Genomic DNA, 21247 nt, shown 5'->3' with positions numbered 1-21247 from the left:
GGAGCGCATGCGCACTGCGCCCTGGACCTCGTGGCCGCGTGCACTGGGAGGACCGGGCTTCGTTCACGGCTCCGGACGAGGTGGGGTCGCGTCCACAGTGAGTAAAATCCTGGTTGAGGGCCGGGCCGCTGAGCAGGGAGCTTGGCTGCAGGGTCTCCCGGATTTTTCTCTTGGCCGTCGAGCAGCCCCTTTCATCTTCTGCGCTGTCCCGCGTCTTCTTCCCCCTCCTCCTCCTCCTGCTCCTGCGCCATCTCGACAAGGCTTCTCCGCAAGTCCCTTCCCTGGGTCCCGGCGGGGCGACATCAGGGCGCGGGGGGCACTTTGTACGGATTCAGGATCGCTTCTGGGCAGGAATCTCGATGCAGATTCACAGAGAGGGAACCGCATGGAGAAGGGAGCGCACGAAATGTCCGACATTCAGTGGAGGGAACCGGGGCCGCGGGAAGGGCCGGTCCCCGGGCGGCGGGAGAACGTTCGCGACTCCGCACGTGCTGCTGTTCCTTCTAGAGGGTAATGTTTCCTAAAGCCAGAGGAGCTGAAAAAGTACTGAAAAACGGAAAAGCAGGTGTATTGAAATTCACAGTATTGTAAATGTCAATATTTTATTTAATCCAAACCACAATTCATCATAATTTCACCTTCCTGGCTCTAAAGGAAGTGGCCTTATCTCTGCTGTATTGACCCAAGTGCTGCTCCGTGTCTGTTGTTCTCAGATTGAAGTGTTAGCGTGGGTGACGTTGGCTCGTGGCCCAGTGACAGACTTAGACAATTTGAAGTTAATTTCAGCTACTGAAACGTTTTCTGCAGGACCTCGCTGGGACAGACGGTGTGAAAATGCTAAATCTGGGGCCTCCCGGCACGTGGTTCTGTTCCTGCCTCCGCCTCAGCCCCGCGGGGCGCTGGGTTCCCGCCCCTTGCAGACTCGGCACCTGCTCCTCAAGCCACGCGGTGGCGGCATCCCGCGGAAAACCGAGAGATGGCAGGGATGCTCGCTCAGGGCCAGGCTTCCTCGCACACACAAACGTAAATCCAGGACACTCCCAAGTTTGTTAAATTTTTATGAAAAGGAGAGGGTCAGAAAAATACTGATTTTGAAACAAAAGCTTGTACTCAGAATGAAAATATATAGTTTAACATTGCTTCAGAATCAGTTCTTTATTGTGAGATATCTTGAGACACAATTCTAAATTTTATTTTTTTAAAAAAATCAGTTAAAACACACTCTAGTTACACTTAAATCAGTTGTAAATTGTGGCTCAATTATTCTGGGAGGTGTGATATTTATAAACTTCATAGTAGGATTCACAGTCCTCAGGACATAGCTAAAAATCCTTGGAGAGGCTCAGGCAGGGTTGGCTTTCTCTTCCATTGTGTTCAAATATGTGCACTCCAGAACCCTCAGAATGTTCTGATTCTTGAATGTGTCATACGTGGCAGAAGAAACATCTCTCCTTCTCTAGGGCCACATTTTTTTTTAATTTCACGTGTCACCACTGTGTTTCTATCTGAAATGTTTTTTAACAAATTCACAACAAGCTCTGACCTGTTGGTTCAGGGGTGCAGTATAAAGACAATAATTTGTTTTACTTTTAAATGTGAGTTTGACCAGGTTAACCTCATGTGGAGTGGCGGTCAGTGGGGGATGGAGATGGGAAGGTGTTAGTCAAGAGCAGCTTAGGGAATTGAACCAGTTCTCACAACAGTGTACGGACCAGCTGTGTACCCTCCTGAGCCCAGAGCATCGGGAAGAATCGGTGCCCAGGGGCCAATGACAGCCGAGACAGGTCCACAGTACGGCTTTTCAGGTGAAAAGGGGGCTTTACAGCCTTGCAATAATGGCCTGTTCTGATCTGTAAGGGAAAAACAAGGCGTCACTCTGGGTGTAGGAAGTTAACCAAGGCCAAGAACTAGTTAGAGCTGAGCCACGGATAGAACCCATTTTTTGCCTTCCTCTCAGATTTTGTTTTTGCTAGCATTTATATAATAGATTAATTTTTATTGAGATATAATTGCCATATAACATATTAATTTCATGTATACAACATAGTGATTAGATATTTGTATCTATTGTGAAATGATCACCACAGTAAGTTTAGTTAACATCCGTCACCACACAGTTATAAATTTTTTTCTTGTGATTCGAACTTTCAAGATCTACTCTCTTAACTTTCAAATATGCAATACAGTATTATTAACTAAAGTCACCATGCTGTGCATTACAACCACATGACTTACTTATTTTATGACCAGAAGTTTGTACCTTTTGACTCCCTTCACGCAACTTGCCCACCCCTCCACCTCTGGAAAACACCAATCTGTCCTTCTATCTATGAGTTCAGTTTTAGTTTTTATGGTTTTTTTAGATGATCATATGGTATTTGTCTTTGTCTGTCTGACTTATTTCATTTAGCATAATGCCCCGACGAACCATCCTTGTTTTTACAAATGTCAGAATGTCCCTCTTTTTTATGGCTGAATAATGCTGATATATTTTATATATATATATGTACATATATATATGTACATATATGTCTCATTTTCTTTATCTCTTCATCCACTGATGGACACTGAGGTTGCTTTGATGTCTTGGCTATTGTAAATAATGTAACAATGAACATGGCGGCACATATATATTTTTTGAGTTAGTGTTTTCATTTCCTTCACATAAATACCCAAAGTAGAATTGCCACATTGAAGCCAACAGCCTGAGACTGTCTTGATAGCTTAGACTCACTTAAAAATAAAGATTAGGGACGGCTCAGTGGTGGAGTGATTAAGTTCACAGACTCTGCTTCCATGGCCCAGGGTTTGCAGGTATGGGTCCTTGGTGCAGGCCTCCACACTGCTTATCTAGCCATACTGTGGCAGCGTCCCACATAGAAAATAGAGGAAGATTGCCACAGATGTTAGCTCAGAGCCAGTCTTCCTCACCAAAAAATTTAAAAAAGACTGATCATCTTGCTATAAATTTCCTGCAGAGTTTGCCAGAACAGGCCAAAACTTACAAAGTATTCAAACTTTTGCATGGTTTAGAAAACGAACAGGATTTAAGGAATCACTCCATTTTTCCTAATTGGATCTAAATAATTTACTTAGAAATTTTTTTGTTAAACTAGTTATTCCTTGATTAGATATATTTTTTTTTAAGATGTTATTTTTTCCTTTTTCTCCCCAAAGCCCCCCGGTACATAGTTTTATATTCTTCATTGTGGGTCCTTCTAGTTGTGGCATGTGGGACGCTGCCTCAACGTGGTTTGATGAGCAGTGCCATGTCCGTGCCCAGGATTCGAACCAACGAAACACTGGGCCGCCTGCTGTGGAGCTCTCGAACTTAACCACTCGGCCACGGGGCCAGTCCCTAGATATATCTTGATTGACATCCAAGGTAAGCAGGATCTGTCCATTGCATTGTAAATGTGCTGAAGTTATCAACTACATCAGAGTGAGTCCAAAAAGAAATGTATGTCTGATTCTAGAGAGAAGGAAGCTCCGAGCTCAGAAGTGTGGTGATAGCAAACTTGCTAACCACACAGTATCACAAGCTTTCCACCTGCTTAGGTTTTACTGAGTACTGGAGACACTTTCCCCAGTCACATGCATCCTTCTTTATTTTGTCAGTGAACTTCAGTTATGATGATGATTATTTAATCTGATTGCAGCAATTTGTAGTCTGTCATTTGAGGCCAGGCTAGGTGATTGTGTGGGTGGAATTCCTTTTTATTCATAATTCATAAATCTTAGTCAAAGAGAAACTTGCCTTATGATTCTAGAAGCAGATGATTTTTCTGTGGTTAGTCTTGGTAAGGAAGAAAAGAACAAACACGTAACTGCAAAGTGAGAAATTAGATGAGTAACATGAAGGAAAAGTAGGGCCCTACTCAAGACAACCAGTTGAGAAGGAGAGGCTCACTTAGGTAGTAATTTAAAGAAGGGATCTCGGAAGAAATGGCATTTAATCTCAGACTGAGAGCTAAGGAGTATGGAGTGGTCCTCTGTGGGGAGATAGTCAGGTGGAAATGGAGGATGAGATAACAGCAATGCTCAATTGCGTTGTTCTGAAAAGTGGTGTCAAAGATTATAACCCGTGATGTCTAGTGGAACCATTGTCTGATTTTGGAGACTAGAGGGGAAGGATTTTTTATTTGCAAAAGAGTTAATGGCTTCATTTTGAAATATATTTCATTTTATCTGCCTATGATACATAAAAGTGGAGATTATAGCTCAGAAATGAATCTCCATATGAGTGTTTAGATAAGAGTTTAGAGATAACAGTGGAAGAAATTGAAGCCAGTGAAGGGATGTTGTGGGGTTTCCAAGGGAGCATATTGTAAGAGGAGAGAAAAGGGGTGGGGGTGAACCTCCAGATATTCCACCAGCGTTGTTTGAGGAGGACGCCTGGAAGGAGCGACTAGAATATTTTAAAGACAGTTAGGAATCTTAGCTGTCAGAGAAGACTGGGAAAAAGAAAGTTCCCGAAAGGAGATGTTGTGCCAAAACTGCTTTGGTTGCAAGTAAAAGGCTGAGAACACTCATCAAATTCCATTATGAGGGAATATCTGTGATTTTATCAAGATTTATTAACGTGGAGATCATTAGTTTTATAAGTCAGAGCTAGGGAGTGAGAGGAAATTGTAATGAAATACGTGCTGTTTTTTCAGGGTCACTTTGAAGGGGAAAAGGTCCTGTGGCAGGAACTAGCTGTAAATTGGTTAGAGGAGGGTTTTGTTTCAAGAATGGAAAGATTAAACGAGTTTAAGGGGCTGGATGGGGAAGTGGTGACGTGGTTGCTGGTAAAGGAAATTCAGTTGTCATCAATAAGATAGAATATTTGAAGGGATGGGGAGAACCAGATACAGTTGGAGAAGCTGGATTTAGTTAGGAATAGAGATGACTTGTCAGTTTTTACAGGAGAGGATCCACTGACGGGCTGGAATGCAGGCGTAACTGCAGACTTCATGCTAATGAGCTGAAGTAATTCTTCAAATTATCTAGTTCATCTCTGCAGTAGGAAGTGAAGCCATTTTTGTAGAGTGAGGAGAAAGGTGCGGATTTGTGAGATTTGAAAGCAAGGGAATGTTGACATATCCATGGGGCATGGCGGAATGATTTTATTACTAAGCCATAGCAGGATGCCAGATATTTAGAAAAAGCCTTTGGGAGATTAGTGACGCTGTGATTGGACTGGATCAACACCTCATCCTGTGCTTTAATCGGTGCAGCCATGGGAGGGGAGGTGTGCGTAGTCTCCTGGGGTCGGGACGTCTATCAGCCGATGCAGGGAAGCTCTAAGGGCGTGAGAATTGTTGGTCTTGGTGTGTACACGTTGAAGTGAGTGTGTGTTACACTGCTCAAAAAGTGAGGAGAGGTGGGGGCTGCTTTTGGAAATTTGGGTCAGTGAACTGGAGGCTCCCATGTAGCAGGAGAACCTGGGCGTGGGGAGTGACTGTGTGGACAGGCTGGAAGGACAAGTTTGTGATGGGGGAGCTCTGGTCATGGATCTGTCAGGCGACATAAACAGGTTAAACCTGGTTCTGGTGTCTGCCCTCAACATGAGCACGTTTAGGGACTTGACACAGGCAGAGGTCATCTTAAATTCCAGCCCTGTCAACTTCTCTCCATACATTTTTGTCATATAAATTAGCTTTCTGAACCTAGTGCACCTCACATGTTAAATGTGTAATTAATCCACGAAGGCAGGCCTATTGTGAGTATTAAATGCGATGTGTGTCTGTAAACATATATACGTAAATTCTACTCACAGAGTCTCAGTTAATGCTAGCAGGAATTTTTCTCTTTCCAGGCCCTCAGGGTCAAAGCGTTTTAATCATATCCTGTTCTTGATACACGATCAGTGTTTGGTGATGCAGCACATTTAGTTATACACATTGTTTTCGATAGTACACTTTAGAGTTGACAAATTCTTTCATACAGTTAAACTATGAAATGCAAAGATAATCTTGTTGATAAAAATAACTAGAACTCCGGACACCGTTTCACTGCCATATCCCAAGGAGTCAATAAATTTGCTCCAAAGCTAAACCCCTTCATTGTGTATTTTATGAGCTTATCTGTCCTACGAGGGTTGTGCATCCCAACAGTAGGGTTATGACATTCACACGCCTGCTGCTTTCCTGTGCAAGGGGTTGTATGTGCTAGACTTTGTGATGAGTCGCTGAACACTTGAGCAAAGGATGGGTCTTTGAATTGTTCCAGCCCAAATTAAAGAGATTTCAAAGTTGCTTGGCCACATGTGCAAGGCCGTGAGGTATACAGCTGGGGTTGAGTCACTAACCTTGCCTGAATCCCACATTTGGAGGAGCCAAGATGACTGAGGGCAAGTGTACCCTTAGGGTTAGGACAGAGTACAGGAGAGTGAGTATGGGGCAATAATGAGCCAAGATGGATGCTGGAAAACAATGCTCATGGACCTCACCCAGAATTATAAAATCAGAAATTCAAGAATGGTACCTGGATTATGGATATAAGAAATATAAGAATCTCCATGTGACAGGAGTCAGGTTCTCCTAGGATTTGGTGCCAAGGATGGAATTAAATAATACTTCTGAATACCAGATCTAATTAAACTATAAAGCCCTGTACTTTTGTTATCTCTAGAATGGGGATATTAATATATTCTTCGTGAGCATCAACAGCCAAAGGCTTCTTATTCTTGACCCTCGGAGAGGAGAGCCCCTCTCCCCCATTTGTCCTTGTTCACTCTGCAGGAACGTGTGGGTTGACTATAGGGGGTCACTGCAGTGTGAAGGTTTGCAGACTCAAGATGGGCATATCTAGGAATGCTGGAAAAGATAAGAGTCTCGTGGATTCTCTCTCTTTCCTCAGCTTTTCCTGCTTATTTGTGGGACTGTCTCTTGGTGAGAATACACAGGAAGACAGGGGGCAACTGAGCTGCAGAGAATGCAACAACAGGTGAGTAGGACTCGTGCTTTCTCGTGAATCGATACGTGTTTTTCAAGGGGATGAGCAGATTTCTCTTCCTGGCCTGGATCTCCCGTGTGCCTCCATGAAATATTAGTGCCAGTCACATTTCATCAGGACTCAGAGACTGATCAAGAAATAACCCCCTACCAGTATTTACACTACTTTATTGCAATTCCCATGTCCTTAAGGATGTCCTTGCAGAAAAGGCGAAAAGTCATTTCTTCTCATCCGTCCCATGGCCTTAATTGGTAAATAACTCACTTGTTGACCCTGTTGGTGTCTGCAGTGGACTTAGGCAGGTGGTGAGCATGGGTGATAGAGATGAGTAAGAGCAGAAGTCCACGGTCCTCAAGAGAGGGAGGTGTGTCTTCAGGTGAGGTCAGACCATCCAGTGTTTCGGATGCTGCAGAGGAGGGCCGGGCAGCATTGAGGTGGGGGTCCGGGAGCAGGAGAGCAATGAGGATTCATTTATTTACTTCCCCAATTTTAAACTTACTAAAATGGTTATAGAATATACTTGAACGTTTTAATAAGTTAAAAGAAGAAAAACTTCTCCTTACCACTGTTGTCCCCAACAACCCAGTTTCCCTCTTTGTAATTAAACTTTGTTCAAATTTGGAAATGGAAAGAAATGTCTGGTGAGTATTGCTTTTTTAACTTTGGCTGTGCCTTGAGGAGGAGGAGTATAATTGGATAAATCCTGAGGTCCTGTAGCAATATTTGAAGGACTGGAAAGATCAGGTTCAGTTGAGAAGCTTCTGTTATCCATGAGCATATAGAGAGGGTGATGATACAGGAGAGGTAACGACACCCAGTGCTGGAGGTCCCAGAGGAAACTGAATGCAAAGCCTTAGTGCAGGAGTGTCAGCTAGGACATTCCTCATGCACAGTGGTCTCTGGGCCCCCTGAGGTTTGCTTCTGAGCTGCATGTCTTATGGCTCATCATGAACATGTGAGTGATGCAGAGATGAGAGAGGCCCCAGCTGCTTATCCGAATTCTGCAGGAGGCCTGTTCAGTGCTGCAGAAGGGTGTGCATTGCTGTGGCCAGGCTGTTTCCCACCACACCTCATGAGATAACCGTTCATAATGAGGTTATGTTTTCAGAGTTTGTTTACATCTCTGTGAACACGTGTGAAAGAGACGTGACGTGTCAGCACAGAGAAACATTGACTCGAACCCCAAACAGGTTTGAGCTTTCCATGTGTGCGGCAGCCATCCCCAGCACTATCTTGTCCAGCATACTCCTGTGGCCCTTGGCAGGAACGTCCTGGCTGAATCGAAGTTTCCATGGTGTTTTAGGAACCAGTGACCTTCAAGGACATAGCCATAGACTTCACCCAGGAAGAGTGGGCGCTGCTGGACCCATCCCAGCGAAAGCTGTACAGAGACGTGATGCTGGAGAACATCAGTCATCTGGTCTCTGTGGGTGAGTGTGTCGACAAAGATTTGTTTACTCCACAAGAATCCAGAACAGCTCCCACATGCCCCCTCCCCTCTCAGTCCTCATTCGGATCTTGTCATGGTTATTACAACCACTTGGCGGTAATTTTTTAATTTATTCCTTTATTTACTTATACCTGTTTTGTCACCAGAAAAAAAGAGTTTTCCTGACCACTCTTCCATGTCTGTCTTGCTTCTTCATCTCTAACACCCAGGACTGTGCTGGGAATTCAATGAATATCTTTAAACGAATGAATGAAAGTATTAAATATTTACTAAATAACTCTTCTGCTCTATACACGTACATGGTAGTTAAAAATTTATTCATGAAAATTATACCAGTTATCTATTTCCAAATAGATATTAGATTGTTTTGGTGGCATTTCTGTGTTTTGAATTTTTTTTAAATGAAGTTCAGCCTACTGTGGAAACATTTAATTTCTCCTATGGTGATAACCCTGAGGATTCTTCACTCTGTCTTTGACTTTGGGCCTGCACGTCAGCAGCAAGAAAGTGTCCCCATGTTGTCACGTGCCATGTTGTTCTTTCTGCCCTGCTGAAGGACCTTCAATATTGTGACTGTTCAGGGTGCTCTTCTCCAGGCTGTCCTTCAGTGGTCACCTTGCTGTTCCTCAACATTCTACCCTAAAATTAAAGAACATGCATGGTTCTCAGCACAGAATCCAGAACTAATGTACCGTTTTGCCCTGCAAACAGGGTATGAACTCCGCAAATCAGATGTGATTTCTGAGCTGGAGCAAGGGAAGGAGCTGTGGAGGGAAGAAAAAGGATTTCCTCAAGGCCTGAGTCCAGGTGAGCTCCAGGCTCCTGTGTTCATTACCAGGAAGATCTGACACTGAGAGAGCAGGACCTGGGAAATGTCAGCCACACATTTCCTGGAGTGACTTATATTTTCAGAAAAGTGGTCGAGGCCACTGGGGCCATTGCTCTCTTCCTGGGCCTGTTCTTCCTCTTGCCCTCAGAAAAGGAACAGTCCCATCTCCTTGGAGATAAAGCTTCACCTGTGTGCTTTGTCCTGTTCACTTCTCTTTGACACTGTTTCTATTTACCTTACTGATGACCAATCTTGATTGTATTTTTTATCTTATTTCAATCCTGAAAATACATTCTCATGTTCATTTTCCTGGCATGTGTTCTATTCAGTGATGTCTTCCTCCTCTTCCCATCCTTTTCCTGTGTAAGGGGCAGGGTTGGAAACGTATCCACACAGGCCTGGCACGTGTTCAACAGTTTTCTCCCTCTTATGCCACACTAGCAATTTATATGTTTTACATTATTTTAGACAGGAAAAATGGCCTTATAAAAGAAGAAACGACATCTGTACAAGATACCTGCAAGAAGGACCCATCTAATGCACGTCAGTGGTAAGTTTCAGGGGAAGAAACCCTCCTTCTCCACATTAAAGACATGGGACCTGAAAGATCGTAGAATGCAGCACAATCACATGACCGTAATTTCACTTGGGAGTAAATGCTGTCCAGCAAAAGGTTTGGGGCCATTTAAATTTAGGGAAAATATTAACGTGTGCTCAAACCAAAACCTCAGTTCTTACAAAAGGACAATGACATAAACATGGTGCTTACATCTAATGTTTGAAACTAATGAAATCTTTAAAATAAATCTGATAGCTCTGCAGTTGAGATGTTATGAAAGGAGAAATCTCTTTGCATTTTTGAAAATAGGATACTTTGCATATGTAAGTAATGTGGGGAAGATTTTAACAGGGAGTATTCACTGCATGATCAAATTAGAAGTCATGTGTAGAGAAAGAGTAAATGAATGTAGGTGAGAATTCTTTAACAGCCTGTCGTCTCCTTCGATCAGCAGAGATTTCACCCTGGAGAGGATGCCTATGAATGTAATGAGTGTGGGGAAGTTTTCACTTATAGATTCACAGTGACTCAGCATGTGTTAAATCACATGGGGAAAAAACCCTATAAATGTGATGAGTGTGGGAAAGAATTCCAGCAGAGCACTCAGCTTTCTATACACAACAGGACACATACTGCAGAAAAACCCTGTAAATGTAATGAATATGGGAAATGCTTCAGCCAAAATGCTAACTTATATTCAAACCAAAGAAGTTACATGGGAGAGAAACTTTATAAATGTAATGAATGTGGAAACACTTCAGCCAGAGCAGTAATTTGCATTCATACCAAAGAACTCACACAGGGGACAAACCCTATAAATGTAGTGAGTGTGGGAAAGAATTTCATACGAGCACTCAGCTTTGTATACACCAGAGAACACACACTGGAGAGAAACCCTATAAATGTGATGAATGTGGGAAACTCTTCAGCCAAGATGCTAACTTACATTCACACAAAAGGAGTGACATGGGAGAGGAATCCTGCATGTTTAATAAATGTGGAAAAGCATTCTCTCATCCTTCGTCCTTTAGTCAACATAAGAGAATTCACACTGGAGAGAAACCACAGACAGCATGAGAGAGTTCACACTAGAGAGGAACACTATATATGAAATGAATGTGGCCAGAATTCCAGACACATGTCTTACCCTTTACTTAAAGAAAACAGTCACATTGAATGGAAAATCCTTCAGTCCATTCTCTGACCTTAGTTGATGTGAGAGAACCGACATTATAAATGTAACGAAAAGCCATCTTCATCCTCAGCTCTAATGTGAATATACACCAGAGGAGTCACACAGGGGAGAAATTGTGTCTGCAGTCAGTGTGGAAATGCCTGAATTTATAATCTGTCCTTTAAAGTAACGTGAGCAAAGTCTACAGTGGAGACTACAAAACAAATTCTGTGGAGCATCCTTTAACCTGCACTTCATCCAAATATTCAGAATTTTGCCAAATGACCTATTATGAACAATGTAAGATGAAAATGTATGTTTTTGCTGTGATCTGGGAATGATTAGTGAAGCATTTGTAACAAGTAATAAAAATAGATTAGATTATTTCAATAGATTACTACTTGTAATCATATACACAGTAAAATTTCTTCCTCAAAAGTCTAATAGGTTGTTCAATTAATATTTTAATTAAGCTCTAAACATAATTACAGATACTTGGGTCAATCATTAAATAACCTAAATAAACTGAAACATCGTAATACCACATAATGTGATTTAACTATTAGAGTTGTGTTTAAAAAGGTTATATGTGGTAAAAATAATACAGGCATGGAAGAATAAACACATTGTTTGTAAATAAATCCTATGTTAAAATATTACTCCTTTCCTTGAAATGTCAAACCCGTCCACCTTCTTCCGTCTGCACTGCCAGCATCATTCCTGTCTTGAACAGGTCGGGGAGAAGGGAGAGGGGGTGGGAGGCCAGGAGACTGGTGCTGAGTTGGGGTGGGAAGAACACCAGCAGAGGGAGAAGTGAGTACAAGTGGGTCAGGGGGGAACTGTGCCCAGGGACACGGCTGACATCTGAGGCACAAGGCATCACTGGAGCAGGGACAGATTGAAGGGAGCATTCGGTGACCTCAGGGGTTGACAAAAGAGAGAGGAGGGAGAGGCATAAGGAGGCAAGTCACTTAATGAGACTTCAGAAGGGGGCATCTGGAGGTAGGCTCCAGGTCGTGGAGAGGCCAAGCCACTGGAAATGACCTGAGCAGGGGAGGCACAGGAAGTGTGTGTGGTGTGTGTAGACATGTGTGTATATGTCTTCTTCCTAACCCTGTCTACTGAATGGGCCTAAAAGCCATGACACCTCAGTCACAGTGGCAAATACCACTCAAATCTTGGCTTTTAAATTTCATCCCTCAATAATGGGAACCAGGCTTCCAGGGAGAAAGGGTAGATTGAGGCAGGCACAGACAAGATTGCTGTTTGGGGGGTGGGTAGTGGAAGTTGTGTCTAAAGTATCCTTTGCTGGAAAGTAAGGAAATACTCACAAAAAAGGGTGGGGGGGCAGGTGAAAAGGAAAAAGGAGGCAGAATGAAGGGGCTGCCATGGCCATATTTGGGACAAATTTATCATCAAAATGAAAAATGACAATAGTGCATTTCAGCACATTGAATAATATAGTCTGAGGGATCTACTGTGAGTAAATTACCATATTCATACACACACGCATACATGCCTTCATGTGAGGAGGGAAATGAAACACACTCCCTGACAGTAGAATAGCAACTAAATATGCAAAAGGAATGCTAGGGAAACTCACCATTTGAAACTACCATAGTGAAAAAGGTCAGCAGTGAAGGTATTAGGCAAACGCCACTTTAAGCGTGTAATTCGAGTTTTCACCATCAGTGGAAAAAATTGACATGATAATGAAAAACAGTGACATCACGTGGCTCCTAATGCAAATCACTGAGAAAGAGCAAACATCATTGTGTAGTGTTCCTGAAAAAATACAAAAAACCCACCCCAACAGGAACTAAATCTCATCATAAGAAAACAGAAAGAAACACCATTTGGAGGAATTCCAGAAAGCAACTGGAATTGTATCATACTGTACAAAAATGATGATTTCGTGAAAGACAGACAAAAACTCTCCTGTAACACAGGAAACTAGCAAGATATGACAACTAAAAGCAATATGTGACCCAAGATTGAATCATGGACAATGGGAAATTAAACAATAGCATTTACGATAACACAAAAAGAATAAAATGCTTAATATTTCTAACATAACAGGCAGATTTGTACATTAAAAACTACAAAATATTTTGAGACAAGTGAAAGATGCCCTAAAAAAGGAAATACCTAAATGCCCTGAATAAAGAAAAGTGATTATCGATTGGGAGACTTAATATTAAGATGACAATACTCTCAAGTTGATCTACAGATTCAGTGTAATCCTGATCAAAACCCCAGGTGACATTTTTGGGGAGATTAACAAGCTGACCATAAAATTCATGAGAAAATGCAAGGACCCAGAATAAATAAAACCACCTTGAAAGGAAAAATAAATTGAGTACTCACATTTCTAGTTTCAGATCTTACTACAAAGCTACATAATCAAGACTCGGTGGTACTGGCATGAGAATAGACTTACAGATTAATGGAATAGAATTGAGAGTTCAGAAACAAATCCTCATATTCATGGTCAATTTATGGTTGATGGTGCTAAGAAGATTCAATGGGAGATACAATGGACTTTTCGACAAAATGATACTGGAACAACTGGGCATCCACATGCAAAGGAAAGAAAATGTACATCTACCTAACATCATATACAAAAAAATAAATGTCAAATGGATAAAATATCTAAATATAAGAGCTAGTATTACAAAGCTCTTAGAAGAAAACAAAGACTTAAATATTTGTGTCCTTGAATTAGACAATGGTTTCTTAGATATGACATTAAAAGCACATGCAACCAAAGAAAAATATTGGTAAACTGGGCTTCATCAAGATAAAAATGTTTGTGCTTCAAAGGACACTCAAGAAAGTTGAAAGACAGCCCACACAATGGGAGAATGTAACTGCAATCATATATCTGAAGTGTAGTATCCAGAATACGTGAAGGATTCCTACAACTAAAAAATTTTTAAAAATCTAAATTAAAAATGGGGAAAAATTTTGAATAGATACTTACCCAAGTAAGATATAACAATGACCAAAAAGATACTCAAAATCATTAGTCATTAGGGAGATTCAAATCAGAACTACAGTGTGGTGCCACTTCATCGCCACTAGGATGACGGTAGATGGTAAGCGTCTGAGAGAATGTGGAAAAGGGGAACTCTTGTTCACTACAGTTAGGAATGTAAAATGGTGCAGCTATTTTGGACAGCAGTTTGGCAGTCCCTCAAAAAGGTAAACATTGAGTTACCATACATTCAGCAATTCCATTTCTCCTGATGTATCCATAAATGAAAATATGTGTTCACCCAAAAATGTATGCATGAGTGTTCTTAGTAGCATTTTTCATAATAGCCAAAAATTGGAAACAATCCAGGTGTCCATGAAATGATGAGTGAATTAACAAAATGTTCCATATTCATACAATGAAATATTATTCAGCTATTAAAAAAGAATGAAGTGTTAAATAGGATCCTGTATTGATGACCCTTGAAAGCGTTGTATTAAGTGAAAGATGGCAGGCACAAAAATACATATTGTGTGATTCAGGTTCTATGAAATCTCCAGAGTAGGCGAGTCTACAGAGACAGAAAATGGATTCATGATTTCCGGCGACTGGGGGGAGGGGGCAATGGGGACTGACTGACAGTGGATGCGGGGATTAATTTTGGGGTGATAAAAGTGTTCTGTAATTAGTGTGGATGGTCGCACAGCCAGTGAATATACCAAAAAAAAAAAAGAGAGAGAGAGAAACAACCTTGAACACTGAATTTCACAGTTTAAAGGTGAATTTTATGGCATGTGAATTGTATATTAATTGAAAAAGAAGATGACACCCACTAAAGAACTAGAAACCTGGCAGTGGAGAAATGCCCAGTAATGGGAGAGATGTCAAAGATGAGAGAGTCAGACAGGATTCAAGAAGTCCCCTTGGCTGCAATAATAAGCAGTGGAGTCCTGAGGTTCCCCGTGGACTTGAGGCCCAGGAGTCTCAAGGCAACAGTGTTGGACCTGTCTGCATCCAGGCCTCCCTCCTGATTTTAGGAGCGTGTTCCAGTAGCTCCCTGAAGACTTAGTTCTCTCGTTCTTGAAGCCATTGTTTCTCACTTTGCTCCAGGTGGTTAGGGGTTCCTCCTCAGAAATTAGAAGAAATTAGTTAAATAGAGGAGAAGCCCTGAGCCCCTCTCATTGGCCCCTTGCCTTTGGATCTTGGCAGTGGTGGGACCCAGCACCAGAGAGGAAGGACCATGATGTCACGAGGACTGGGATTTGGGAGGAAAAAGTTCAAAGCGTTGGCGTCTTTTATGTGATTTGCTACCAGGTGTAGGGACAGTCACAACACACTTAACCGCTGGTTTCTTGTGGAAGGTGCGCTTCTAATTCTGCAGAAATATATTATGGGCACCAGCAGAGTCTGTGTGACGGTTTGATACAAATGTGCCTCACTGACCATCTGTCACCTCAACCAGGAGCTTCCGCCTCAGGGTTCCCTTTCCTGTCCACATTAGAACCCCATCCCGACTCCGTGGGTGCAGTTGGATTGCTGCTGACTTGAGGTCAGGCAGAGGACCTAACAGAGCCTGTGGATGGGGAGTGAAGACCCCTGAGCAGGGTCCACAGCCCCAGAAGAGCCCAGTTTCCTCAATCTCCCAACACAGTGATGCATTTTCACCTGCCTCCCTGACCAGGGCCTCAGAGGACGGGGAGCAGAGGGACAGACAACAGCCACAATCAGCTTCTCTTTGCTCCAGTCACGCCAGGGCTCCAAGGAATCGTGGCATATTCTCTTCCCTGTCCCACAGTCCCTTCCCACCACTCACACACATGTGCACAACCACCAGTGTGTCCTGGCTCCACAGGAACCTGCCGCCTCCAACCAGCGTGTGGTACGTGTGTGTCGGTCTATGAGTCAGTCCTCACTGGGGCTTTCAGCACAGTTTATTGACCTGTATTTGAAATTATGTTGAAAAGTTGAGAATTCATATTCAGGTTTATAGAGTAAAATTCTATCTGTCTTTATACACATGCATACCTTCATATTTTGTATAATACACCTGTCCGTGACCTCCAGCTAAAGACTGTCAGGAACATGCCTGTAATTGAACAATTGGATTTAGTGCTCTTTTCATCAAGAGACGGATTTCACAGTGGGACTTCAGACATTTCAGTAAGAAGGTGCCAGAAGGACCTTATAGGACTTGCACTTTTGTTAGTTGATTTTAGGGGTGGGTTGAAAGAAGCTGGATCTCATCCAGATTGTTTGCTGTCAGGAAGCAGGATAATTCTCTGACTTGTCTTATGGTGTCGTGTCTCTAAGGAGGTCTGACTGGAGCAGGACCACAGCCACAATTTGTAAAGAGGCAGCAGTCACTCACATAGGCTAGGAGGGGGCGGTTGGTATTTTGTGGCTTGGATAATGTCTGCATTTTGTCTGTGTCCAGACGTGATAATGGGGTGGAACTGCTTTTGTCTTTATCCCTCATGGTCTTATAATGGCCTTGAGTGATGTTGATGTTCTCTGGAATGGGATCTGTTCACCGGGAGAACCGTGACCCAGCTGCGGGTCCCTCGCCAGCTTGTGGTCTTTTCTCCTCTCATACAATTCAGAGAGAAGTAGGGGCAGAAGATGAGCTGGAGCATTCAAGGTGTCTGTACTGGATTCTAGGTCTGGGGGAAAAACAGAAGGAAATAAAAACCTGATAGAAAATAACGGAGCCACAGTGAGCCTGACTGAAGGAGGCTCTCCTGATGTTGGTTCCTCACCTGTCCTTGCATCAGGACCAGATGTCGGTTTCCTCTGAAACTGCCGGCTCTGCTCCCAGCCCACTCCCGTACGCATTGCAACCAGCTCAGCCCCAGAAACTGCTTAAATGCCAGCCCTGCAGGATTTAGGGCTGATGGGTATTGAGCCCCCCTCACTGCCAGATGCCAGCTTGGAGAGGGTGAGCTGTGACCCCACGTTCATGTGCTAGAGTGACTACCCTTGGTCATATTTGGGAACATTCCAAATAATAGGAGAAACTACCAGTTATAAAATAAATAAGTCCTGGGCTGTAATATACAGCATGGTGACTATAGTTAAAAATGCTGTGTTGTATATTTGAAAGTTGCTAAAAGAGGAGATCTTAACATTTCTCATCACAAGAAAAAAAAAATTTTAACTGTATGGTGATGGATGTTAAATAGACTTATTGTGGTGATCATTTCGCAGTGTATACAAATATCGAATCATATGGTATACCTGGAACTAATGTAATGTTATATGTCAACTACATCTCAATAAAAAATAAATGAATTGATAAAAAATAGAAATTTCTACCATGAAAATAATTTTTTATGGGACATTGATGGCAGTGAAAAACCAGTTGAAATAAAAACAAAAAAAATCTTTGCCTTTTAGTCTGAAAATAAATGTGTAAACTGTACAGGCTGTAACACAAGGAAATGGCACTGTGCACACTGGACCCAACAGAGCAGGGCGCCTGTGCAGGTGTGCGTGTGGGCACATCCACTCCGCTGCTCCGGGTGCCACGCTGACACGAGTCACTCACCTGAGCTCAGTGGGCTGAATCCCCTAGAGAGAATGGTCTCAGGGGTTTACAGTTTATCCTCATGAAGTTATTTTTATTCCTGCTTCTTGGGGATCAGTGGTAATTTTCTCCTTCAGAAGGCCAAACCTAATTCTATTTCCCAAACTTACTTCTTTAGCTTTTCAGTTTTTTTTTCTGCTTCTTTCTCCCCAAATCCCCCCAGTACATAGTTGTATATTTTAGTTGTGGGTCCTTCTAGTTGTGGCATGTGGGACGCCGCCTCAACATGGCCTAATGAGTGGTGTCATGTCCGCACCCAGGATCTGAACCCTGGGCCGCCGAAGTGGAGCATGCGGACTTAACCCCTCTGCCACGGGGCCAGCCCCTAGCTTCTTAATTTGATTAAGGAGAAAAATAACAAGGAAAGATGGGAGTAATTACTAAATGCTATTGAATGACCCCTATAGCAGAATGCTGGAACATGATACTATTTTGTTATTGCCACTATTAAATCTCAATTATCATATTTCAAGTGTATATTAAAAGTTGATTTTATGGGGCTGGCCCCGTGGCCGAGTGGTTAAGTTTGCGCGCTCCACTGCAGGCGGCCCAGTGTTTCATTGGTTCGAATCCTGGACGCGGACATGGCACTGCTCATCAAACCACGCTGAGGCGGCATCCCACATGCCACAACTAGAAGGACCCACAACGAAGAATATACAACTATGTACCGGGGGGCTTTGGGGAGAAAAAGGAAAAAATAAAATCTTTAAAAAAAAAAAAAGTTGATTTTAGAAGTCTGTTACAGCTTCTTTTAGAGAACCAGTGTCATGGAAAAATATAAATGTGTCTCTTAAATTATGTATGATGGCCATTGCTGATTCATCTGATAGTATGTGAATTCTTATGTTCCCGGCATGTAAAGAATAAAATGTCTATTTTAAACTCTATCTTAGGGTCTGTCATCTAGCAACATTTCACGCTGGCTTCATTCACACACTACAGAACTATGAATGTTCAGGGAAACTTTTCCAAACAAGTGAAATTGAAAAATTATGTAAAATGAAAAGTATACATTGAAATGTAACCAATTATTATGAAATTTAAAGTCAATAGTATTAACAGAACAAATATTTTTATGGCCCAGGATGAATGCTGCAGATTATTAGTCTTGTTGACAGTAACTTGAATATTCAAATAAAGTACTCTTTACCAAGAAATGATCTATTTAAGTATGCCGTAGTGTGAATCACTTACTTCAAATGTGAACATTAACCAATCTTAGGAACTCTTCATAAATATAAAATGAATAATAACGATTTTATTATGTGGAAAGTGAAAGAACATTAAAATTATAACTTCAGGTGACTCATTCTTTTGCAAATATACGCTTTTTAAAAAGCCAGTCAGCACAGAGGATTTTGGGCAGTGAAACCTCTGTATGATACTAGAATGATGGATACCTGTCATTACCCATTTGTCCAGATCCACAGGATGTAGCAGCAAGAGTGAGCCCTCAGGTAAACCGTGCAACCTGGGTGATCATGATGTGTCCGTGTGGGTTCACCCTTAGTAAAGATGTACCTTCTGGTGAGGAATGTTGATAATGGGGAGGCTGTGCATGTGTGGGGGCAGGAGGTATGGGAAATCTCTGTTACCTTCCTCTCAGTTTTGTTGTAAACCTAAAACTGCTCTAAAAAAATTGTCTTAAAAAAATAGTTAACCTGAAAACACCAACATTTTAAGAAACACCACTTTATTTCTTGGCCTAACAATACCTCACATAACTTCTGTGTAAGTATTACTGAGAAACTTAGCAAGCATTCCATTACAATTTTGTTGACATTATGTATTTTATCAAGTTCCAACACAATCCTAGTAATGTAAAGTAGAATATATTAATACTACTTCATAAGTTCATATTAATAAAATAGAATTACTTTTAACAATTATTGCATAACTCAATAGTATAAGCACAATTATATAAATAATGTTAGTGATACTGAAATTTATGTTGACTATTATAATTTAAAGTTAATGTTTTCATTAATTACCCTGTCATCAATATTGTAATTATGTTATTTAAAGTCATCCCTCTGTTTTAATATTAGACATTTTAGCACAGTTTGCTTCCAACAAGATCTTCTCATTGGTTTTCTTTCAAATTCCAGACAGGACTGCAGCCGACCTGCCACGGAAACTGCTGTTCTGGAGTCTGAGGCTCTCACCGCCTGGGTGCTGCAGGAAGAAACGTACCTTGTTTTCACCTCAGTCATATTTGACTTCCAATATTTTCATTAAAACAATTTTTAAAATGTGAAAATCCCTGAGAATATTCTCTTCATTAAACATGGTGGAAAAGGGTGCAGATGAAGCAGAGTCCTCCGTCAGCCCAGGGGTGCTTTTCGGAACCCTTGCGTCTGCCTGTGACCATGAGTCGCCAGTGGTGACGTCTCTCTGGGCTGCTGTTTTCCCCAGAGAAGAGCTGTGCCATTTGTCCTCAGGAGCTAAGAGACTGAGTAAGGATGCCCTTGAATTTAGATGTTAACAGTGACGTTCATCTTCTGCGTAGAGCGCAGTTATCACCCAGAGGCTGCTTTTCCATGTGGAAGAGACTGGGAACTGGTTGACTGTTCTCCCCACTGCAGTTCAGGCTCATTGACTCCTGGGACGTGACTGGGTTCCGGGCCCTGTAAGGAGGAGAGCCACTGAGCAGTGGATAACGGGAGACTACCGTCGTGAGGGGCGTCCTTTCTGAGTGGGCAACGCTAGACCCAGTTTAGAGACAGTTCTACTTGTCACTCAACATCTTCTTTATTTAAGAATCTCCAGATCTGACACATGTCTTGCAGAGGAAATTCTCAAAGGATATGAGGACCTGCTTTCTTACCTGGGAGGATTTGTCTGTGTCACTGCACTGCGAGGTAATGGAACCCACCATGGGTAGGAAAAGTCGGTTGCCATCTGTGATCTGAGGACGCAGAGCTAGGGGCCAGGGATGGTCACGTGCACATTAATGAAAGTGCTACAACAAGAATGCAGATTATCTGTTAGACCAGTAGTCTTAACGTGTCATTGGTAAGTTGACAAATCAGCTAGTCTTCAGGGTGCCCCGCCCCCATCCTCCACGGCCTCTGCTGCAGGGCTGAGGGAAGATGGACCTGGCCGCTGAGAGGAGGAGACAAGACACCCTCAGTGAGGACCCCTGCGGTGCCACAGCTCTGAGGCTGCCCACTCTGCTTGGACCCTTTGCTGGTAAACTAACCACATTTTACAGGGTTATTAAAGCAGCAATGACACGGAAAATGGTTTTCATTCTCTTTGTGGAAAACAACAGTCCGCGGCCTCCCCAGGAACATGCCGCGAAACCTTGAAACAAGGCTCCCCACACAAGTTCACGGGATGGGCGCTGGGAGAACGGTTTTGTTTTATTGCTCTTATGTGAGCAGCTGCCTTTAAAAAATGTTTTAAGATGCTATATGGCAACACTGGGAAGATGTTCTCCTTTAAAATTCTTCTGTGTTTTTGTTCTGGAGATGAAATGACTGGATTTAACTTTTTATATGACCATGTCCATCTATGAGAGGTTACAAAATAGTTCTGGAAAAGACTGAGGAGTGACATGAGCAAGACACAGAGGGCTAGGGGGACCCAATGCTCAACTAACTCACAAAAACAAAAAGCAAACTACAAACTAAGGATCACTGTTAATAACCAAATTCTTTGATTGCATTTATATTTACAGTACATTTTTTAAATTCTATGAGAACTGATTAAAAAAATCTATAATCTAATT

At 42.3% G+C, this 21247-nt stretch overlaps 1 protein-coding gene and 1 long non-coding RNA gene across 3 annotated transcripts; one reads left to right on the top strand and one right to left on the bottom strand.

The window, feature by feature from the left end:
* Positions 1 to 19816, top strand: LOC111770968 (zinc finger protein 705A-like). Of its 2 annotated transcripts, none has more exons than XM_023630879.2 (6): positions 1 to 97; positions 6844 to 6930; positions 8243 to 8369; positions 9101 to 9196; positions 9687 to 9768; positions 19623 to 19816. In XM_023630879.2, coding segments are annotated over exons 2-6 (318 nt in total). In that variant the 5' UTR covers positions 1 to 97; positions 6844 to 6918; the 3' UTR covers positions 19624 to 19816. The 2 variants fall into 2 exon arrangements, with proteins under 2 accessions (XP_023486647.2, XP_023486650.2); XM_023630882.2 differs by having other exon boundaries at positions 21 to 80; positions 19623 to 19814.
* Positions 19191 to 20608, bottom strand: LOC138920992 (uncharacterized). The gene is made up of 2 exons (XR_011433112.1): positions 20342 to 20608; positions 19191 to 20141 (listed from the first exon to the last, which is right to left on the bottom strand). It is a non-coding gene; the product is annotated as an uncharacterized lncRNA (long non-coding RNA).
* Between the last annotated feature and the right edge of the window lie 639 nt (positions 20609 to 21247).

Source organism: Equus caballus, chromosome 27, assembly GCF_041296265.1.
Source record: "Equus caballus isolate H_3958 breed thoroughbred chromosome 27, TB-T2T, whole genome shotgun sequence".
Lineage (NCBI taxonomy): Eukaryota > Metazoa > Chordata > Mammalia > Perissodactyla > Equidae > Equus > Equus caballus.
This window is presented reverse-complemented; position numbering and strand designations above follow the sequence as displayed.

Excerpts from the sequence above, each read along its gene's own strand:
- LOC111770968 (XM_023630879.2), top strand. Across the intron at positions 8,370-9,100 it reads CAGTCATCTGGTCTCTGTGG|GGTATGAACTCCGCAAATCA; the intron begins GTGAGTGTGTCG and ends CCCTGCAAACAG. Across the intron at positions 9,197-9,686 it reads TCCTCAAGGCCTGAGTCCAG|ACAGGAAAAATGGCCTTATA; the intron begins GTGAGCTCCAGG and ends ACATTATTTTAG.